This window comes from Furipterus horrens, unplaced genomic scaffold, assembly GCF_987537825.1.
Source record: "Furipterus horrens unplaced genomic scaffold, mFurHor1.1.pri manual_scaffold_11, whole genome shotgun sequence".
NCBI classification, from domain to species: Eukaryota; Metazoa; Chordata; class Mammalia; order Chiroptera; family Furipteridae; genus Furipterus; species Furipterus horrens.
Window position 1 is genome coordinate 52729933 of NW_028327181.1, and position 18779 is coordinate 52748711.

General features: G+C 43.5%; 1 protein-coding gene across 1 annotated transcript in view; it reads right to left on the bottom strand.

The window, feature by feature from the left end:
- Positions 1 to 18779, bottom strand: part of GLP2R (glucagon like peptide 2 receptor) — a 57455-nt gene that overhangs the window by 24032 nt on the left and 14644 nt on the right. The window contains exons 5-9 of the mRNA XM_090257490.1: positions 14171 to 14277; positions 11473 to 11626; positions 9634 to 9793; positions 8521 to 8581; positions 7071 to 7140 (exon numbers count right to left, since the gene is read on the bottom strand). Of these exons, the coding sequence (XP_090113616.1) occupies positions 7071 to 7140; positions 8521 to 8581; positions 9634 to 9793; positions 11473 to 11626; positions 14171 to 14277 (552 nt within the window). The remainder of the gene's footprint in view (positions 1 to 7070; positions 7141 to 8520; positions 8582 to 9633; positions 9794 to 11472; positions 11627 to 14170; positions 14278 to 18779) is intronic.

Sequence of the window (18779 nt, forward strand, 5' to 3'; positions counted from 1 at the left end):
CTACTTATATGTGAAATCTAAAGAACAAAATCAAACAAAATAGCAACAGACTCAGATACAGAAAGTAGACTGGCGGTTGTCAGAGGTGAGGGGAGTTTGGGGACTGGGTGAAAGAGGTGAAGGGAGTAAGTACAAACTGGCAGTTACAGAGTAGTCACGGGGATGTAAAGCACAGTGTAGGGAATGTAGTCAGTAATGTGACAACTATGTACGGTGCCGGGTGGGTACTTGAAACATCAGGGGACCATTTTACCATATACCTGAAACCTATACAAAATGATACTGAATATAAGCTGTAATTGAAAAATAAAATTTTAAAAAAGAAAAGACTTAAGAATACCTCTATGCAATGGATAAAGAGCTGAGAGAGACTACGACCAAGCAACAATTAGGGGAGTAAAGTCTCTACAGACATTGAGGCAGCACAATACAATGTCCCTGTCCAGAAACAAGCCCTTGAACAGCATATGGAAACACAATTGTAGAATCCACATAGACCAGTCATGATCTGCTTAAAACTGGAAGGCTAGAGTTTTAGGCAAGAGGCTAACCAATCCTCCAGCCAACAGGAATGATGGAGATTCCCAGCCAAAGAATATTTAGTAACAGAACACTTAAATACAAACTAAGTGTAAGCAAGTGATCTATCTCTTTTAATGGGATATCTGTTTTTCATCACAAGCAGAGAACATTGTGTCCTTGGCTTAGTGATTTGCTGAACATGGGTATTTTTCTTAGAAAGTCAGCCTCACGGAGGAAAGGCACATATTTCAGCAAAATGAGGGGCTCTGATGAGAAGCAGGTTGATGTGTTATTGTTGTGTCTTCCAGAGACCAGACAGTAGAAAGTGGGCCACAACCAGTGGGCCGTATGGAGGAAGCACTTATTCGCTGCATGCAATGAAACACCAGCCTGGTTTGCCATGGGCCCTGGTCCTCCCGGCTCCCCAGAAGGCAAGAGCCAGCAATCACATTTGGGTAATGCTATTTGTCATTTTTGCATAAGAAGGAAAGGGGCTTAATGAGAAAACTTTTCAAGAACCTAGCCAACTCTTCTTGGATTCTGTGACCAGATGGGGGCACTTAGGACCCCAAGCACATAAGGCTCCCTAGACAGCACAGAATGCATTCTCAGATATAATATTCTCAGTAACACTTCTTCAGCACCCCACCTCTGTGCTCAGGTCTGGGACTACAGGCAGGCAGAGGTGACTGACAGCATGGCTGGGAATCAGAGGTACCCCTCATCTACCCCTGAACTCTGCCACCTACCTCAAGCCCCTCCTCCTCTGACCTGCTGTGTGGATTAAAATGGCTACCTTTAGAGATACTCCTCTGGGTCAAAACACACCATCTGCAAGATCCCTGCTGGAGTGCACACATCACACTGAGATAAGGAGCAACCGGGAGAGAAGAGGGGAGCCCTTTCTCTGTCTCTCATTCATTCATTCATATTTATTTTTATGAAAATGAAGAATTCAATAAATATGTATGATCTGACTTACTTTCACCACGGAAGACAGAAGATGAGATTCAACAATGGTACATTTGGAAGAGGGAAAATCCAAGGTATGGAGAAAGTCCTCTTGCAACTCTTCAGAGAAGGGGAGTAGGGAGTGAGGAGATGGTGGGAAACCCCTGGATTCCTGGTGAGGAAGCGAAGCTAAAGAGGGGCAAGACCAGCGAAGACTAATTTTACTAATTTCTCAACTTTGTTGAGTCCTGAGGCTGTCAGGGAAGATTCAATAAGAGTGAATGAAGGCATTTAAGGCATTTGACTGTATGGCTTTATAAAGCCAATATATGATTCAATTCATTGGCTCAAAAAAGCCATTCAATTGGGATTTCAATCTGTAAACCCCAGAAATCAGGATATGGATAGAACAATCTTGCACAGTTTACTCATTTTATAAGACTATCCTTGAAAAGCTGGACTAATCAAGGCTTTGTGAATTTTCTACTAGGATATAAGAATCTACCTTGTTCCAGGAAAGTTCTACCTAAATGTACACTCAAGGGTAACAGGTTAATTTAAGTAGTGAAGTCTTATATGCTGAAGAAGTTGAGTTATCTAATGTCTGTTTCTGGTGGAAGACCCAAGAGTATCTGGATTCTTCAGGTTGTCACATTACGATTACTTCTGAAACAGAGAGAATCAAGAGAGCAGCACATGAAGTCAGCTGGTACATCTGGAAACCCAGCACGATGTACATTAATTCACATTAATCCAGGTGCTGATTAACAAATTCAGACCCAGTCTGAGAGCTGGCAGGAGAAGCCCAGCTCTGATAACTGGGGATGCTCACCGGAGAGCCTGAGTCTAGGCTGGGAGACATTCCTTGGACCCACTGCTCTGTTCACCATGTACAACTGGCTTTTCCCAGAAACCTCTGCTCCATGCTCCAGAAAATAGGTACCAGCCTCAAATTTGGCCAAGATGAAAGATCGTGAAGTGCTCTGAATGCTGTCATCTTGATCTTGATTATTATGTTAATTTTTAGTACTTCAGTTTACCAAGAAAATATGCAGAGTCAGGAAATTCTTCTTTTCTTAACACAATAAAGATGAGGGCACTGTTTGTTATTTGGTTGTTTCTTGCTTCTTTCATGATCTAGAGCAACGCAGGGATCTCTGCTCCATATAGTCTCAGGGACCCAGGTTATGTCTACTCAGGTCAATGCAAAACTGTAACATGGGGTCATATGACCAAACATGGAGGCAGCTAATTGGTTGGCCGAGTCATGGTCTGATGAGTCTCAGAATGATAACTATTAGACTCTGAATTTCTGCAGGGCAGAAACTATGACATACACATCTATTTCCCTCAAAAGAACCAAGCCAAGAACAGAAAATGTAATAAAAAATGTTAAGTGAGGGTGCAAGAGAGTGAGTGAACGTAATTCCAGTGTTAAGGAAGCCCAACATGGCTAAAGTTCCAATTAGGTCAACCTGAGGTGGAGTCCAGGCTGGGTATTTCTTTAAACCTCCCGAGTCATTCTAATGTGAAGCCACTGTCTAGTTTAGGGCTTCCTCAACCTTGGCTTTACTGACTTTTGAAGCAGGATAAGTCTTTGTTGTGGGGGCTGTTCTGTCTACTGTAGGATGTTGAGCAGCATCCCTTGCCTATACCCATTAAATGCCATGAGCATCCCTAACCCAGTTGTGACAATTAAAAATGGTCCAGACATGGTAAATGTCTTTAGGGTCAAGAATCACCCTTAGTTAAGGACCACTGGTCTAGCCCTGGCCGAGTGCCTCAGTTGTTTGAAGTGTTGTCCTATGCACTGAGAGGTTTGATCCCTGGTTTGGGCACATACCTAGGTTGCAGATTCGACACCCACTTGGTGTGTGTATGGAAGGCAACTGATCAATGTTTCTCTCTCTCTCTCTAAATTCAGTGAATATATCCTTGGGTGAGGATTAAAAAATAATAATAGTAAAATAAAATAAAATAATTTTAAAGAACCACTGCTGTAGTCTAACTCTAATTTTAGCTAAAGGACACACTTCAGTTAGTCATGAAACCCAGGCTCCTGACTCCCAGATAGGCTTCTTCCACTGCATTGTACAGCCTTTGTTTTACCTTTCATGTCTGATAGGACACAAATTCCGCTCTCCTGGGATCCCTGAAGCCAGAATACAAGAAGAATCCTGGAGTCCCAGAATTGGGTGGGTTTGGAAGGTATCAGGTTCAGCTAGCTCCCTGTTCTTTAGGACAGATTCTCCTCTTGGGAATGAATAGAGATAGACAACCCAAAGCCCTTTTCCATGTCAAGTCAATGCTCTGCCAGTTTATAGTCAAATGTTCTTCCTGTGACTCAGGGGAATTTTTCCCATTTCTATTCAAGCCCATTTCCTCTTGTCCAAGTCTCTGCAGACACAGACAATACTAGTTCAGCAATGTCAGCTGTAACGCCTTCAGAGACCTGAGGGTAATTGTAAAATTATCCCTTCCAGGCATGTCTGTTGACTTTCCTTAATTTGGGGGATTGAGAGATTACTGAAAGGATCAGGAGGAGAGTCCACCAGGCAGACGCAGGCCCTCACTGGGTATTCTAGGCAGAGGGACAGCATGTGCAAAGCGTGAGAGGAGGGGAACACCAGGATGGATTCAGGAAACTGAGTTTCTCTATATAAATACAGCAAGGGTGCTCATGGCAGGATGGCCAGGCAGGGAGTGACCATGCTTACCACCCTAAGGAGTCTGAGGGCAGTAATGAGCCGTTAGAAAGTTACACGCAAAAAGAAACAAAGTCAAATTTTGCTCAGGAAAGACTATTCTGGTTGCAATACAGAGGACAGGTTGCTGTGGGCAAGAACACAGAAGGGAGGCCAAACAGGAGGCTTTTGCACAAGAAACTGAAGGACAGTGGGGTGGAGGGAAAGGAGAGAGCTTGGAGAGGGCTTTAGGAGAACATGACAAGACGTCGTCTGAGTGGAGTGGCCAGGAAGAGAAGGACAGAAGCTAGGGGGGCTCCCAGGTTGCTGGCTGGAGTGGCTGGTGCATGGCTGGCGGTCTCACCCACTGGGTGGGGCGAGCAGCAGCAGGAGAAGGTGGACGGGAAAAGGAGTGAGCTCAGGTGACTGTGGCCATTTCCATGGAGCTGGCCGTGACTGGAGTTGTTGAAGCAACAGCACATGCAGGTGATTTTACCCAAGATGAGACAATAAAGATCGTTCTCTTGTCCTCATAGGTGAGTACACGGCTCCAGGAACTAGGAAGCACCTGCAGAAACTAGCACACAGGTCAGTCCGCCCTGGTCAGCCAAGCCACAATGTCCAGAGCAGTGGTTCCAGCCCTGGCCCTTCGTTTTAATCACTTGGGAGCTTTTAAAACTGTATCTGCCTGAGCCCTGCCTCCACAATTTCGGATGCAGTCCTCCAGGGTATGAGATACCACAAGGTTTCTCATGACATCCAGCTTTGAGAGCCACAGACTTCAGTGGCGCCTGAAGCCTTGCAATGTCATCACAATGCGTATTCTGATTGAGCAGGTCCGGGGAGCGGCCCGGAAACCTGGGTTTACAACAAGGGCTCACAGGACCACACTTTGAGAGTGTAGCAAAGCCCTTTTCAGCCGTGGCTGCACATTAGAATTCCTAGGCCACACCTGAGATCAACAAAACACAAATCTCTGGGGCTGAGACCCAAGCAAAAGAACTTTTAAAGACACCAAGGTGATTCCTAGAGCAACCAAGACTGAGGATGGCGGAGGAAGCCTCTGGAAGATGGCAGGGTGAACATTAGGGGCCCAGCTGGAATGAGCCTCCTGAACTCCCTCCTCAGAAGGGCCAGTTGGCTTCCATCCTGCTTCGTTCTGCCAGTGCCCAGGAGTGGGGGCCACAGAAGTTCCCCGAGGAAGTTTATAGAAAGCCTGCCGTATGCGCGGGCAGCCAGCCAGGATGGACATGATCTGGGGCATACAGGGTGAGCAGACAGCTGTTAGACAGAGACTTGCAATAAAACATTGCTGGGGCTGTAGCAGATGTCTGTACAGGGTCCAGGAAGGGCACGAAGGACAGTGTGACCATTTCTACTTTGTGAAGTGGGTGTTCAGGGGCAGCAGCCAGGTGGAAGAGGTAGCAGAGGGAGGGAGTTCAAGTCCAAGGAGAATCTGACACAAGGTACGAGTGTATGAAAGAACCTGCCTGTCAGAACTCCAGGCACATGCACTGGAGGCAGCACATAGTCTGGAGGCAGCCGCAAGGTATTGTGGTTGTAGGTGTGTCATCTGGTCAGGTCCTCTGGGCCGAGCTCCGGGGCCCACTTACTGGCTCTGTGACTCGAAGCACGTAACTTCTCGCCAATAAGAGAAACATTGCAGTAGCACCTACCACAGAGGTTTGTGGGAAGAGTAAATGAGCTCATCCACACCAAGCACTTAGAATGTAAGGGGAGCTCAGTAAATGTCACTGGGCCATCACGGAGGGTCCTAGCCAGGAGGTGGGTGCTGGGACCACAGCGGCGCAGTGTGGCTGGAGAGTGACAGGCAGGGTGGGGGTGAGGCGGGGCTCGTGATGCCCCTGGGAGGAATGTGGTCAGACCTCACGTTGAGCACAGGCTCTTAGCTCTGTGTGGAATGATTGGGGGGATCGGGGAGGAGAGGCGATCCCAGCAGCACACCTGTCACTGGTTAGGTTGGCCGTGGGCAGACCTTGGAATCACCTAGAGCATCTTCATGCTCTTGGTTTTCCCACTGTTTCTATGAACTTTCTATCCTCCCAGTTTTACCCAGGTCTTGGCAGAGAGCGGCCTTCTATCATTGACAGATACTGACATCCTTCTATAAAATAAGATTTTTCTTTTATGAAACCACAAACACCAGGGCATTTACATCAAATGACAAAAATGGAATGCCCAGCAACCTCAACCTCCTGGAGAGGAGAGTGGGTGGAGGGCAGAGGGCAGTGCCTGGCTGGTGGGCACCCAGAGGTGATGGCCCTATGTCTCGGCAAGAGACTTTCCGCCTGCCCCCAGGATCTTGCTGGTCCCGTCAGCTGCTCTCAGTCAGCTGGTCACTAACTCCCTGTCTTTTCCTGGGCAGATGTCGTTCTCACATGCTGTCACCTAAAAGAGCTTTAGGACTCTGGGTCAGGCCCTCCTTCCTCAGCCCCAAATTCTGGGGCACACGGAATAAAGGCTCTTCCTCCTCAGGGTCTCAGAGTAGCATCATCTCCCCATCACAGCTGTGGGTGGATATTGATTGTATGTTTTCCTCCTCTGCAAGCCAATAGCTTTGCTGTCCCTGGGCTGGTCCATGACTGAAGAGGCCTGTGTCCCCTGGGCCTTGTACACATCACAACGATTCGATATGTGGTCAGTGAGTGCATTTCTATACATAGTTCAAAGGCCCAAAGAAAAGGAGGCTTGCGGTAGAGCCCACAATTTAGGTCCTGAACCAGAACACGACAGGGTGTTTAACTTGCTCTAGTTCACAGACTCTATTCACAGCTCAAGGCATCTGGTCCAGGCTCATCCCAAGCCAGAGAATTTGGGGGTAGGGGATGTGGGGTGGGGCCCCCCACAGCTGCTGAGCTCAGAGGGGAAAAGAATGGGGGGAATGATTCTTACTGCTATACAAAGGAGAATGGGTCCTCGGATGATCCACCAGATCCCGTTATTCCCGTTCGTTCCCCAGCACCTGCAGCAAGGAGCAGACAGAGACTTTAAACTGAGATACAGTTCAATGCAAAAGCCTCATGCCCTCTGGAAAAAGGACGCTCACACTCAAGACTTCCCTTTAGCCCATCACTGTCCTGAGGGGTGGAAGAGGAGAAGAGCAGACTCAAATTCCTGCCACTAAAGTGTGCTAAAGCTTTCTACACTTGTCTCCATGTTCTTAGAAACAGAAATTCTTAATTATGTAGGGGAATTTTGGGCGGTGATTATTTGGAGAAAAAAATGGGATCACATGATCTGCATTATTCAGCAACAGGCTAACAAGGTGCTGTTGAGATTCAGTCTCAAGAAGCCAAAAGATATAGAATTTTCCCCAATATATGTGTGCCACAATTTATTCATTGATTCCCATATTGATGGATGTTTGGGGTTTTTTGGTTTTCTTTTTTTTGGTTTGGTTAGAGTTTTTTGGTCTCATTTTTTAAATTGAGATATAATTGACATATAACATTACATTAGTTCCAGGTGTACAACATGATGACTCAATATATGAATGTATTGTAAAATGATCACCACTATAAGTCCAGTTAACATCTATCACCTCCCATAGTTACAGATTTTTTTCTTGTAATGAGAACTTTTCGGACTCACTGTCTTAGCAACGTTCAAATATACAGTACAGAAGTGTTAAGTATAGTCACCATGTTGTACATTACCTCCCCAGGACTTATTTATTTATAACTGGAATTTTGAAATTTTTGACCGCTTTCACCCATTCCATTCTGCTTCCCCCCAACCCCACTTTGAACTATGATTCAATAACTAATCTTGTAGCTATATCCTTATATACCCAGGGTCGCTATAAGTATGTAGTAAATTTTTGTGCTAATTGGTGTTAATTTTGAGCTAATTTGCAGATGTAATTCAGCAAATTAATAAACTAATTACTATAAGAAAAATCTTTAATTATTTTATCTACATTCCTAAGGTATACATTTTTTATTCTCATCTGAGGATTTTTTTTTTCATTGCTTTTAGAAGAAGAGGAAAAGAGAGAGAAAGGGAGAGAAAGAAGCATTTATGGGAGAGAGAAGCATCAATTGGCTGCCTTCCGTCAGTGCTGGGACCCGAGATCGTACACACGTGAACCTTAGATCAGGGGTGGAGGATCGGACCCATAACCTAGGTATGCACCCTGACCGGGAATTGAACTTCAACCCTTTGGCTATGAGACGATGCTCCTACCAACTGAGCCAAACTGGCCGGGCTCCTGGGTATATTTTAGACAGCTGAAATGGAAGGGGATGGATAGTTTCCTTAGGAAAATGATATATGCCTTTGCATTAGGGCTTCTTGGGGGATCATCTGCTCATGGAAGTGAGAAAATGGGTGAATTACCTACCCTGTGTTCTCCAGCTGCGCACGGACGACACTCCAGGGCACAACAAAGAGCAGTGGGAAGGCTAAGAGAGAATAGGGAATGCAGTTAGCGGCTGGCTGGACAAACCTGCCTCCTCCTGCCCCAGCCGCATGGGTCAGGCACAGCTGGTTAAATCTTATAAAAGCCTGAACATCACAGAACTGTGAACTGTGGGGACACTAGAGTGGCACAGAGCCCGTCTATGGTGTCAGGGAAACCAGGGAGTAGAGAGGAGACCAGTCTTGCCACCTGTCCCAGAGCAGCTTGGAATCAATACAGAGACATTGACCAAAATCTTCTAAATTGCAGGTCAAGGTTATTTCCTCTGCATCCTGCAGCCTCAAATTCCCTGAAAGCTTGTGACAACTGGGGTTCCAGACCTCATCTTGAAGACTTAGTTGGTGTAATGGTTTGTGTCCCCCACCCCCAATTAATAGGTTGAAGCCCTGCCTCCTATGTGATGATATTTGGATATGAAACCTTCAGAAGGTAACTGGGTTTGGAAGCAGTTGGGGGGCAGGGTACAGGCATAATGGCATTAAGGCCCTTTTAAGAAGAGACCAGAGAGCTGCCTCCTCTCACTCTCTTTTTTTCTCCGCTATGTAAGGACACAGCAGGAAGACAGCCATCTGCAAGTCAAGAAGAGGGCCCTCACCAGGACTCAGCCATGCTGGCATCCTGATTTCAAACTTCCCAGCCTCCAGAACTGTGAGAGGTAAATGTCTATGATATAAGCTGTGCAGTCCATGGCATTCGGTTACGCCCTCCTGAGCAAACCAATACGGTTGGGGACAGGGTGGGAGAAATGTCATCTGAGTCTACCAAAAACCTTCTCAATTTTCAAATGTGTACATTAGGTCTATTGGCACTTGTGCATATGTGTGTATGTGCATTGCTTGCTCATGTATACAGACATACACACACACACACACACACACACACACACACCTATTTTCAGAGACTTTTGTCACTGAGGAATTATCTGTCCCACAAACCTCTGTCCAATTGGGTCTCTAACTCCAACCAAAGGCTCTGTTGGGCTCCCATGTTCTGGAAAGCCCCCAGGAGAAGAGGCTGGGGGTTCAGATCACTCACCCCAACCCACCAGCAGGTATCTGGGCCACAGCCACTTTTCAGAAAACACTGTGGGCCCCAACAGCGTGCGGAGGTAAAGGCCTTCCACCAAAAGCCAGGCGTGATTGGTCCCCACGAAGTAGTGCAGGAGGACCTGGGCGGAGCGGCAGAAGGCGGAGATCTGCAGGGGACACATCACCTGGAGGTGAGTCTGGGCTTTCCAGGATCTGGACCGAGAAGGTCGGGAAGGACCTCCCCACGCATGACCCTCCCTCTTACTCCCCTCTCTCAAACCCCCGATGACCATCTCAGACAGGTGGCCGCACTGTCACACTGTGGAGGGGTGCTTCGTGTAGGTGCAAAGCCTCCTCCTTGACACCACAGACATTGTCAAACAAACAAAAATGGAAATCTCATGAGCAACTTCCCTAAAAAAGAACACTAAAGGACATGTTCTCTGATCTCAGTTCAATTCAGCTAGAAACCAACATCCAAAATATCTCCATATGGTTAGAAATGAGGAAATAGACTTCTAGATAACTCACAAATCAGAGGAGAAATGGTAACAGAATGTAGAACTCACTTCTGAACTGAACGAAAGGAAAATGCTGCGTATCAGAGCGTGGCGTGCTGTGCAGCTAACACCACCCTGGAACGGCACTTACAGCCTTAAGTGATTAATTAAATAAGAAAAAGGCTGAAAACCAATTACTTTAAATATGTATGTCAGAAAGAAAGAGAAAATTAAACCCAAAGAAACAACATGAAAAATAATAAAGACGAAAGTGGAAATTGAAAAAGAGAACATAAAACAAAGAGAATCAACAATGCCAAAAGTTTGTTTTTAGAAAAACCCAATAAAGCTGAGAAACTCATGGAAAAGACGGCCAAGGGGGGATAAGACAGTGAAGACACAAATAACCGGCATCAGGAATGAAAACAGAAACCACTATAGATGCAATAGACCTTTAAAAGATCTTAGGAGACTATAAACAATATAATACCAATAAATTTGAAACATTAGATGAAGTAGACAAATTCCCAGAAAAGCACAAGTTACATTGTGACACCAGAAGAAATAGAAAATGTAAATATAAGAGTTCATATATTATGAATTATTATTATTCATATGTATAATTATATATAATATATTATAAATTATAACAATATTATTATTAATTAGGAATCAGTTCATAATTAAAAGCCTTCCAATAAAGAAAACTCTGGGTCCAAAGGCCTTCACTGGTGTAATCTATCAAACATTCAAGGAAGAAATTATACCCATCTTCGATAAATTCTTCCAGAGAACAGAGAAAGAGGGAACAGGTCTGATTTATTTTTAAGAAATCAGCATAAACTGTATGCAAAAACTTAAGAAAGGCATGACATAAAAAGAAAATTACTCACGAATATAGATGAGAAATGCAAAACACACAGTATCCAGCAATAGAAAAGGAAGAATAATATGTCAGAACCTAGCTGGTTTATTCCAGGAATGCAAAGGTAGGATAGCAGGCTACAGCGTCAGTAACAGGATGAAGAAAGAAACATGTCAACAGATGCAGATTTCAGTGTGGAACAGCTTAGAAGGGTGATCCGGTTTAATTCCTTCCTTTATTTACAGATGGAGAAATTTCTCACCCAAGGGCCATTCAGTAGCCCCACAGTAAATTTTATGCTGCTGAGTTTCTTTACACTGCCCTGCTCTCGGGGGGGCTTTTTTTTTTTTTTTTTTTTTTTGTCAGATGACGCTTGACTAACCACAAGGCCTGTGACACCTTTACCTCCCTCCTCCCCTCCGGAGCCCCACCGGCCCGCGCCCGGCTACCCAGTCCGGACTCGGCAGGAGGGAAACCGTACCTCGGACACGTAGGACATCCACTCTTTCTCATTGTCAGGCCTCTTGGAGTAAGAGCGGTGGAGGATGGCGTCCTTCACCAGCACCACCACGCCCCGCAGGATGAACGAGGCGAACAAGTTCATGTGGATGTAGTTGCGCGTGCAGTGGAGTTTTCTGTGCAAGGAGAAAACCGAGTGCCATCCCTCAGCAGAGAACAGTTCTGGCCGGCGGGCGTGTGCCTGGAACACTGTGCGTCTATCACTCAAGGGCAGAGGCTCACAGCGTGGGCTCCAGAGTTGGATGCTGGGTTATGTGATCTTACTTCTCTGTGACTCAGTCTCCTCATCTGCAAAACGAGGCTAATAATAGCTAACACCTATATAACATGTTCAGCGTGCCCCGTTATGTTCCAAGCCATTCACACATGGGTCTGCGCTCATGGGTAGGTGCTACTATTGCCCTGGTTTCACAACATGGGGGTATTGAGGCAGAAAGGTTAAGACACCTGTCCAAAATCCCAGAGCAGTAAGTGGTAGAGCTGAGATTCAAACCCAGAAACTCTAAGGCTAAAATACGGCCCTCCGAGGCTCTAGCGCCTGTAAGGACAAGATCACTTACTCAAAGGGCTGTGAGGGGATTCAGTCAGTTTACAGGTGAGAAGTGCTCACACCGTGCCTGCGCACAGAATAAGGCGGTGCCTCTCCCTCAGCCTCCTGGAGCCTCCACAGTCGCGGCTTTGCGCTGGCTGGTGTGAAGCTGCACCCTCAGCCCCCCGAATCGCCCTGCTCCCACAGCCCTGCCTGGGCCCCGTGCAGCACGTGCCCAGCTCTGCCTTGCTGTAGAGCTAGCCATTTTTTAATTTCAAGAAGAAGACCTGAAGCAGGTCCCTGTGTTTTCCCATGTATGCACCCTGCTCCCTAACTAGACCAGGAGCTACTCAAGGGCAGGGACTGAGGCAAAACGCACACTTGATTGACCCAGGTTCTGCTGAAGTTACTTCCTGCAGGGCGTGGCAGTCATTTGCTCCTGGCTTGGTTCTGAGACCTCGGGAAGGTGAGGGGAAGAGGTCACAGATAGCAACGGGCACGCCTGTGGAATTCTTCCATTGTTCAAAAATTGCTCTCCCAATGGGGTAGATGGTCAGGATTCTGCTCCAGGAGCCACAGACCGCCACAGACCATCCTGAAATTAAGGGTCAAGTAAGGTCAGACCTGAAGCTAGCAGCGACTAGGTGAGCTGCTATGAAGCTAGCATCCGGTCTCCATGGTCCGTCCCCATCCAGGTCCCTTGCATCCATGCCAAGCTCTCATTCTGCCACATTACAAAGGGGGACCCCCCAAAACCCAGAATTTATGTATAAAAAAATAGTGTGTTTATTCTCACATGTTTAAACTTCAGTCACCTTCAAAGTCCTCTCCATTTGATGCGATACACCTACTGAGATGTTTTTCTCCACTGCTCTAAACAGCTTTTGAACTTATTGATTTTGATGCCTTTTAGTGCTTTTGCCATTTTTTGTTTCACCTCTTCCACATCAGCCAAATATTTCCCTTTTAGGAATTTTTTCATCCAGGGAAACAAGAAAAGGTCGCTCAGGGCAAGATCTGGTGAATAGGGAGGGTGGCACATGGGGACCGTGCTATTTTGAATCAAAAACTCTTGAACGCTCAGCATGGTGTGGGCAGGTGCATTCATAAATCACCCACCATGAAATGGATAAATCCTTTGAAAGAGTCTTCAAATAAAACAGTCACTGAAGCTGAACACAGCCTCTCACAACAACACCAGCGGGTGCACTGGTACAGATGGGTTCCTAGGACACTCACCTAGGGGAAGTCTGTGCTACAAGGGGCTTGCCTTCTGGAAGATAATTCTGGGTTTTTTTGGGTTTCCCCCTCATATGCACCCAGTTATATTCCTGAATGGGCTGGACCATGGGACAGCCTTAGAGGGCTCCCTAGTTGTTCTCTAAATACTTCGCTTGGGTAATTTCTAAAAATGCAATTTAATAAAATGCACTCAGGCTTTGGATTCTGAAAGAGAGTGTTACAGAGTGAAAATGCTCAGGCTTGGTGCTGCCTGGTTGTGGTCCTGCCTCCATCACTCACCAGCTGTGTGATCTTGGGCAAGTCACTTGATCTCTCCATATTTTAGTTAACTCACTTATAAAATAGTGGTAACAATAATGCTGATCTCCTAGGATTAGAATTAATGGTAATTCTGATTAGGATGAGATTTAAATGACTTAGCGCATGTAACATGCTTAGAACAGGGCCTGGGCACTGAGAAAGCACAGCTCACTGGAGTTGGTGGGCCCTAGGGTAAAATCCCACCTCTACCACTTACTAGTTTGCTTTGGAAAACTTCTTAATCTCTTCCGTAAAAATAATGCCCCTGGTAGAGCTGCGGTGAGCATGGGCTGCGGTAGTAATGGATGTGCTAGGACTTCAGAGCAGAGCCTGGCACATACGAGGTTGTCTAATCCAAAGGAGGCAAAGCAGAGTTAGGAGCCCAGATTCCAATTCTCACCGTGCTTTGTGAACTAGATGACTCAGCGCCTGTCAGTGGACCCTAATGTCCCTTCTTCCTTCACCTGCAAAATGGCATGGATGGACTAGGAACTCTCTCAGATTCCTTTCCAGCTCTGATGAGCCATGACATCACCTACAGCCTTCTCAAGGTAGCCAATGAGCACATGCCCTCAGAAGTTCCACTCACCGAAGAAGCAAGAGGAGAGTGAGAGCCAGGACAAGGGAGACAATGGAGACCGAATATCCCACGGTGTACAACAGCTGCAAGGTCAACAGCAAGCCGTGGTGTTTCACCTGAACACAGAGGAGGAGCAGACATGATCACTGAGCCGGACGGCTATGGTCTCCAACCCCGAGCTCCAGACCCAGGACCACCGAGGTGTTAGGCATGCTCCCTACCCTTGTTCACACCTGAGTAGGGTAGCTTAGACCGCTCTCTGGAATATCTCAGAGGCCAAGGAAACTTGACGAGTGAAGACTTCATCTTGGTCTCACCTTGTTGGCTGGTCCCACAGCCCAGCATCGGTGCGCCAAGATTCACGCTATCATAGAGAAACTGTGCCGGGACAAGAGGGTGCCTTGGAAATGAGGACAGGTGCTTTGCCCCTGGGTGCGCTGTCCCTAGAGTAAGGTGGTCTCTCTCTCCGGAAGATGGGGCCAGGTTTCCAACTGGAGATCTCCTTTTTAAAATAACTTTTCATAGATGACCTCTTAGACAAAGACCTCATAAAACACTGGAATATTTTCTCTGAGTCCCAGGATAGCCTGATTTTGAACAGAGGATTATTTACTAAAAATTCTGTTTTATTAAGTTAGATCTTTCAATAGAATCTCACCTTTTTATTCAATCCACCACCCTTATCGCCATCAAGATACTGTGGGTTCTTCTACAAAATTTATTTAAAAGCAGAATCTTGATGATATTTCTAAGTAAATTTTGTAGAAGAACCCACAGTAAATACTTATTACCTGCTAAGTTATGTCTTAAACTTCTCTGTGTAACTTTTTATCACTTTTATTCAAGTATTGAGGTATAGTAAACTGCACATGTTTAGAGAATAAACGTTGATGAATTTGGATTGATTCCATTACTACATTCAAGATAACGAGCAATTCCATCACCTTCCAAAATTTTCCTTATGACCCTTTGTCTTCTCCCTCCTTCTTTAAAAAATTTTAATTGTGGTTAAAAACACGTAAAATGTATTATCTTAACCATTTTAAAGTGTACGGTTCAGTAATGTCAACTGTATTCGCATTGTTGTGCAAAAGATCTCTAGAACATTTTCATCTTGTAAAACTAAACTTCTATCCTCATTGAACAACCCCCTTCGCCTCCTCCCAGCCCTTGGTACCCACCATTTTATTTTCTGTTTCTATGAGTTTGGCTGCTTCAGATCTTTTGTATAATTGAAATCATACAATATTTGTGTTTTTGTTACTGGGTTATTTCACTTAAAATAATGCCCTCAGGTTTCATCCATGTAGTAGCATGTGGCAAGATTTCCTTTTTTAAGTCTGAATAATAATCCATTATATACATATATCATACTTTATTTATTCATACACTGATAGACATTTGGATTGCTTCCAACTCTTGGGTATTATGAATAATGCTACAGTGAACATGGGTGTGAAAATATCTCTTTGAGATCCTGCTTCCAATTATTTTGCATATATACCCAGAAATGGGATTGCTGGATCATATGGTAATTCCATTTTAAATTTTTTCAGGAACTTCCATAATGTTTTCCATAATACTGCAGCATTTTACATTCACACTAATAGTACACAAGGGTTGCAATATCCTTGTCACCTTTTGTAATGTATCTCTTCTCACTACTTCCTGCCATCCTATGCCCAGACTAACACTGGTCTGTTTTCTGTCATTACAGACCAGTTTGCATTTTTAAAAATTTTATATGAAATGTAATCTTATGATATGTACTCTTTTTTATAAGGCTAATTTACACTGAAATGAATATTTTGAGATTCAGCTATGGCATAGCATGTACCAACAGTTCATTCCTTTTTTATTGCGGAGTAGTAATCCATAGTGAACTTACCACAATTTATTTATCCACTCACCAATTGATGGACACTTGGATAGTTTTAAGAGGTTGGCTTTTACAAATAAAGTTGCTATGAAAATTTCTACACAAGTTTTTATATGGACAAAGATTTTCATTTCTCTCAGATAAATATCTAGATGTAGAATGGTAGAGTGGTGTGGTGTTTGTTTCAACTTCTTAAGAAACTGCCAAACTATGTACTGAATAAGCTGTATCAATTTACATTTCCACTAACAGAGTATGGGAGCTCCAGCTGCTCTACATTCTATTAACACTTCATATAATCAGTCTTTTAAATTTTAGCCATTCTAATGGGTGTGTAGTAGTATTTTATTTTGGTTTTAATTTGTACTTCTCTAATTATTGATGATGCTGAGACTCATTTCATGTGTTCATTTGCCATCTGTATATCTTATCTGGTAAATGTTCAAATGTTTGGCAATCTTTTAAATTGAAGTGTTTGTCTTAATTTTGCATTGTAAATGTTTCTCATCTAGTCTAGATATACTGGTAAATCTCTTGTCAGATATGTGTTTTGCAAGTATTTTCTCCCATTCCGTGGCTTGCCTTTTTATTTCTTTTTAACAGTGTCTGTAGAAGAGCAAAAGTTTTCTTTATTTTGATAAAGTCCAATTAATTGACTTTTTCTTTTGTACTTTATGCTTTTTTTATCCTGTTTTTAAACTTTTACCTAAGTCAAGGGCCTTAAGATCTTCAGCTATGTTATCTCCTAGAAGTTTAACAGATTAGGCTCCTACATTTAGGTCTGTGATCTATTTCTAGTTAATTTGTATTCATGGTATGAGGCAAAGATAGAAGTTTTGTTATTTTTGGTTTTTGTTTTTTTTATACCCAATAGTTCTGGCACCATTAGTTGCTAAGATTATATTTTCCCTATTGAACTGCCTTGGCACTTTTGTCAAAAATCAATTCTCTTTATATGTGTGGGTTTGTTTCTAGACTCTATTCTATTTCATTATTATTATATTTATATTTATGCCAATACTGTGCTGACTTAATTACTATAGTTTTATAGTACAATAACTCTTGAAATCAATTACTGTTAGTCTTCCACCTTTGTTCTTTCTCAAGATTGTTTTTAGCTAGTCTAGGTCTTTTGCATTTCCATATAAATTTTAGAATCAGCATGTCAATTTCTAAAAAAAAAATTGCTGAGATTTTGATTGGGATTACATTGAAACTATGGATCAATTTAGAGTCCATGACCATAGTATATCCCTCCATTTAATTAGATTTTTTAAAAATTCTTTTCACAAAGCTTTGTGGTTTTTCAGTATATGGGTCTTATTCATCTTTTGTCAAAGTTATCTATAAGTTTTGTATTTTTAATGCTGCTACAAATGATACTGTTTTCTTAATTTTAATCGGTAGTTGCTCAATGTTAGTGTGTAAAAATACAACTGTTTTTATATATTGATCAGTATTCCACAGCCTTGCTGAGCTCACTTACTATTATCAGTAGTATTTTGTGTAAATTCCATGGGATTTTCCATAGATGATCATATTGTCTGTGAATAATATTTTTACTTCTTTTTTTCCAAACTGTTTTTATTTCCTTTGCTTGCATTATTGCTTTGGTTAGGATCTTCAATGTAATGTTGAATAGAAGTGGAAAGAGTGAACTTATTACCTTGTTAAAGATCTTAGGGGAAAGTATTTACTCTTTCAAGAATTAGCATGATATCAGCTGTAATTTTTAAAGATGCCCTTTTATATTAATTTCCTACGACTGCTGTAACAAATTACAACAAATTTAGTGGCTTAAAACAACATGATTTACTCTCCTACAGTTCTAGAGGACAGAAGTTCAAAATCAGTTTCACAAGGCTTAAATGAAAGTGTTGGCAGACCAGCATTCTTTCTGAAGGCCATCAGAGAGATGCAAATTAAAGCCACGATGAGATATTATCTCACACCTGTCAGAATGGCCATCATTAACAAATCAACAAACAGTGCTGGTGAGGATGCAGAGAAAAGGGAACCCTAATGCACTGTCGATGGGAATGCAGACGGGTGCAGCCACTGTGGAAAACAATATGGAATTTCCTCAAAAAACCAAGAATGGAACTGCCTTTTGACCCAGTGATTGCACTGCTGGGATTATACCCTAAGAATCCCAAATCACCAATTGAAAAGAACTTATGAACCCCTATGTTCATAGCAGCATTATTTACAATAGCCAAGTGCTGGAAACAGCCTAAGTGCCCATCGATAAATGAGAGGATCAAAAAGCTGTGGTACACTTACACAATGGAATACTATGCAGCAGAAAGAAAGAAGGAACTCCTACCTTTTGCAACAGCATAGATGAAACTGGAGAATATTATGCTAAGTGAAATAAGCCAGGCAGTGAAAGACAAATACCATATGATCTCACTTATGAGGTGAATTTAATGAATAAAATAAACTAATGAACATAATAGAACCACAGGCATGAAAACATTGAAGAGACTGACAGTGACCAGAGGGGAAGAGGGATGGGTATAATGGTGGAAAGAAGGGGAAGGGACTAGTCAAAGAACATGTATGAATGACCCACAGATGTTGTCCCACTGTGGGACGACAGTGTGGGAATTGACTGCGGGATTGGGGAGTGGGATGGGCAGAGGAGGGAAAAAATTGGGACAACTGTAATAACAATTTAAAAATGATTAAAAAAGAAATATAAAATGGTAGTTACAGAGTAGTTACAGGGACGTAAAG